This window comes from Artibeus jamaicensis, unplaced genomic scaffold (genome assembly GCF_021234435.1).
Source record: "Artibeus jamaicensis isolate MK-2021 breed Jamaican fruit bat unplaced genomic scaffold, CSHL_Jam_final contig_240, whole genome shotgun sequence".
Taxonomy (NCBI): Eukaryota; Metazoa; Chordata; class Mammalia; order Chiroptera; family Phyllostomidae; genus Artibeus; species Artibeus jamaicensis.
The window spans coordinates 15377822-15381044 of NW_026521506.1; the positions used below are offsets into that span (position 1 = coordinate 15377822).

The 3223-nt window shown below is 41.2% G+C and overlaps 1 protein-coding gene across 1 annotated transcript; it reads left to right on the forward strand.

Annotated features, from left to right (window-relative positions):
• Positions 1–352: 352 nt before the first annotated feature.
• Positions 353–1667, forward strand: LOC119041990 (small integral membrane protein 10-like protein 2A). Its single transcript, XM_037135522.2, has one exon. It carries the CDS (start codon positions 529–531, stop codon positions 754–756), a length of 228 nt encoding a protein of 75 aa, XP_036991417.1. The 5' UTR covers positions 353–528; the 3' UTR covers positions 757–1667.
• The last annotated feature ends 1556 nt before the right edge of the window (positions 1668–3223 follow it).

Genomic DNA, 3223 nt, shown 5'->3' on the forward strand with positions numbered 1-3223 from the left:
TAGTAGCTTTTTGTGTATTTGTACTGCCCACAGATGGGCCCTGGAGAAGTTCCTAAAGGAATTTGAAGCAACAGGAAATTGGTTCATGCTTCAGTGCTCAAGATTGTGCTTGTGAAGGACATTGTGTAACGTTTTGAGTAAGTTTCATTTTGCTTCCGTTAAAATTCAAAAATTAAAAAGGACCATCAGCTTAACAAAGCTAGATCACCTTGATAAGCCAGGCGCCCCTCCCCCTTCTCTCCTGCTTCCCTCCCCCACCCCAGGCCTCCTTTTCTCCAATGCAGCCTTCCCCATGTGGGGGATGCACAGTCTCGGGCGCCCCGCCCCGCCCCGCCCCGCCCCGCCCCAAGGGGGTCCCAATACGAACTTTGCCAAGTGGGCCCCAGCGATTGCCTTGCCTGGAGCACTGCAGGGGGAAAGAGGGCTGCCCAGTCAGCCTCCCGCAAGGATTCCTCCCGCGTCCGCCCCTCTGTCCGTAGGTCGGTGTGTCTGCGGAGCCACCTGGAGGCCCTGGGCTCTGTGCGCTGTATGGGACACTACATCAGACCAATGGCGGCGGCAGCGACCCTGTCCGGCCTGGCCGTGCGAGTGCCGCGCTATGCAGCGGCCTGCGGCTACTACCGCACCTTCTGCAAGCGGCTCACGCGCACGCTGCTCATCTTCTTCGACCTGGCCTGGCGGCTGCGCATGAACTTCCCCTATTTCTACGTCGTGGCCTCCGTGATTCTCAACGTCCGCCTGCAGGTACATATTTAGATTAACTAACTTTGTGGCAGTCTCGAGTGCCCGGCAGGATGACTGACTTCCACCCAGCAGTTCACCCTCCCTAGAGCAAAGCCACCAACTGGACTAGCGCACGCAGACTTCGCGGGTCTGTCTTTCCAGTGACTCATCTTTTAATATAAATGTGCGCCTAGAAATCATGATTTACTGAAAGCCTTCAATATAACCAAAAAAGCCTAAGATATAACGAAAAGTTGACTCTCAAGGAACTAGATAATTTAAGAAAGAGAAAAGAACCTAAGAATAAATGAAAAATGTTTGCATCCATAAGACAAAAAAACAGCACAAACTTTAGGATCTGGAGGTCATACCTTTCTTTCATCCCCAAAGAAAAAACAACTGTAAACAGGAACTACAGGGTAACATTTCAAACTGTACAAGGAAAACATGCTTCAAATATGAAGCAACCTCAGATGTGACCTGGTTTGAACAGCTGCCAGAAGTGTGTAAAAGGGAATCTTCTTGAACATTGGCATTCCAGACTGCAATCACAGATGAGAAAATCCAGTCATAGCATTTGACTTTGCTATTCAGTGAAAAATACTGAAATACTGTTACAATGGAAATATTAGTTGTAGTTTCCCATTTTTAGAGTAAATCTCTATGCAAAGCTGGGAAGACGATTACGGTTATGGAACAGAATGGACTATCACCAACTTTGATAGTGTACAAGTACTGGCAGAGGGGAGGAAATGAAATAGTAGTGTTCGTTCATTAAGTGGGAAGTCCAGATATTGTCTCTAGCTCATAGAATACGGGGGAGGGGTCACTTATCACTTTATGTGTTACATAAATGTCCAACCACTGTGCTGTGTACCTGAAACTAATATAATATTGAATGTCAACTATAATTGAAAAATAAAAAATTAGTAAAGAGTAAGACAGATTTAGTGATTATATTAAAATGAGAGAGGTAACAAATATGAGTTAAAAATAGTGATAAAACCAAGTGGAGTGAGGAGGGGAGTGGAGGGGACAGCAGAAAGTCAGCACAAAATTCCTCACATCATCAAGTCAAAAGATAGTAATAACAGTATATTATTAAAAATTGAGAACCAAAGGATCGAGGTTCAGTTCCCAGTCAAGGTACATGCCTGGGTTGCAGACCAGTTCCCATCAGGGGACCCATGAGAGGCAACCATACATTGATATTTCCCTCTCTCCTTCCGTTCCCCTCTAAAGATGAATAAATAAAATCTTTTTAAAAAATTGAGGTGATCACTAAACAGGCATGTGTAAAAGTTTTGCCTCTGGGTTGGGGAGTAAGAGTTGAGAGGGATAGGCTTGTATTTACTACTTTTCTCACACACACGGACACACACACACATATATTTGCCTTTAAAAGTATATGTGCATGTATTACTTTTATTAAAAATTTAAAATTATTTTATAATAAATTTACTTCATTTATGCTCTGGCTACAAGCACATGGCTCAGTTAGTTGGAGCATTATTCTGTGCTCCAAAAGGTTGTTGGTTCAATCCTTGGTTAGGGTACATGTGTAGGTTGTTTGCAGTGTTTGATCCCCAGTTGGGGTGTGTAAGGGAGGCAACTGGTCAACGTTTCTCTCCTACATCAATATTTCTTGCCCTTCCTCTCTTTCTAAAATCAATCAGTAAATTATTTAAAATTAAGAAAAATAAACAAATGTATTACAATTAGAAATAGACTTGGAGGCAGGGGAGTTGGAGAATGGCGCATGAAGCCAGGTAGATTCTGCCTTCCTATTTTTCTATAATATTGTATGTATATCTTAAATGTTCCTGAATGACCACACAAAATAGAATTTCCTTGCTTTCCAAGCAAACAATTAACCATAAGGAAATGCTTTAAAACTAAAAGTGGCCAGTAACCTTTATATAGCCCAGAGTTTCCTTGCTCTATGAAACTTTGCATGAGCAAGTCTCCACAATGTCAGAGGTAAGGTAAAAACAAAAGAAAATGTGATAATTTAAAAAAATTTAAATTATTTTATTGTTCAATTACAACTGTCTGTATTTTCTCCCCACCCCCTCCAAACCTGCCTCCCTCCCTTGCTTCCACCCTTCTCCTTGGTTTTGTCCATGTGTCCTTTATAGGAGTTTCTGATAATTTTTTTAAAACTTAAACTTTTTCAAAATTTAAAAAATTGATAAATGCCCTATGATGTTTACACAGAGTTCTTAACATTTCAGTATTAGAAAGCAAGAGAGCGGGAATAAACTAAATGTACAATAGTAGGAGCTTGGTTAAATAAAAATAGAATATCTTTCTAATGGAATACTTTCTAGCCATAAAAAAAGGGATTATATTTTATCCAGGTGGAATGAATTTAACAGAGGTGAGCCAGATAAAATAATCACTTTCTCCTCAGAAAACACAGATTTTATCCGTTAACAGATCAACTATATATATTTCTAAACAGAGTTGAACATTTTAATTTGCAAGAGCACAGACTTCT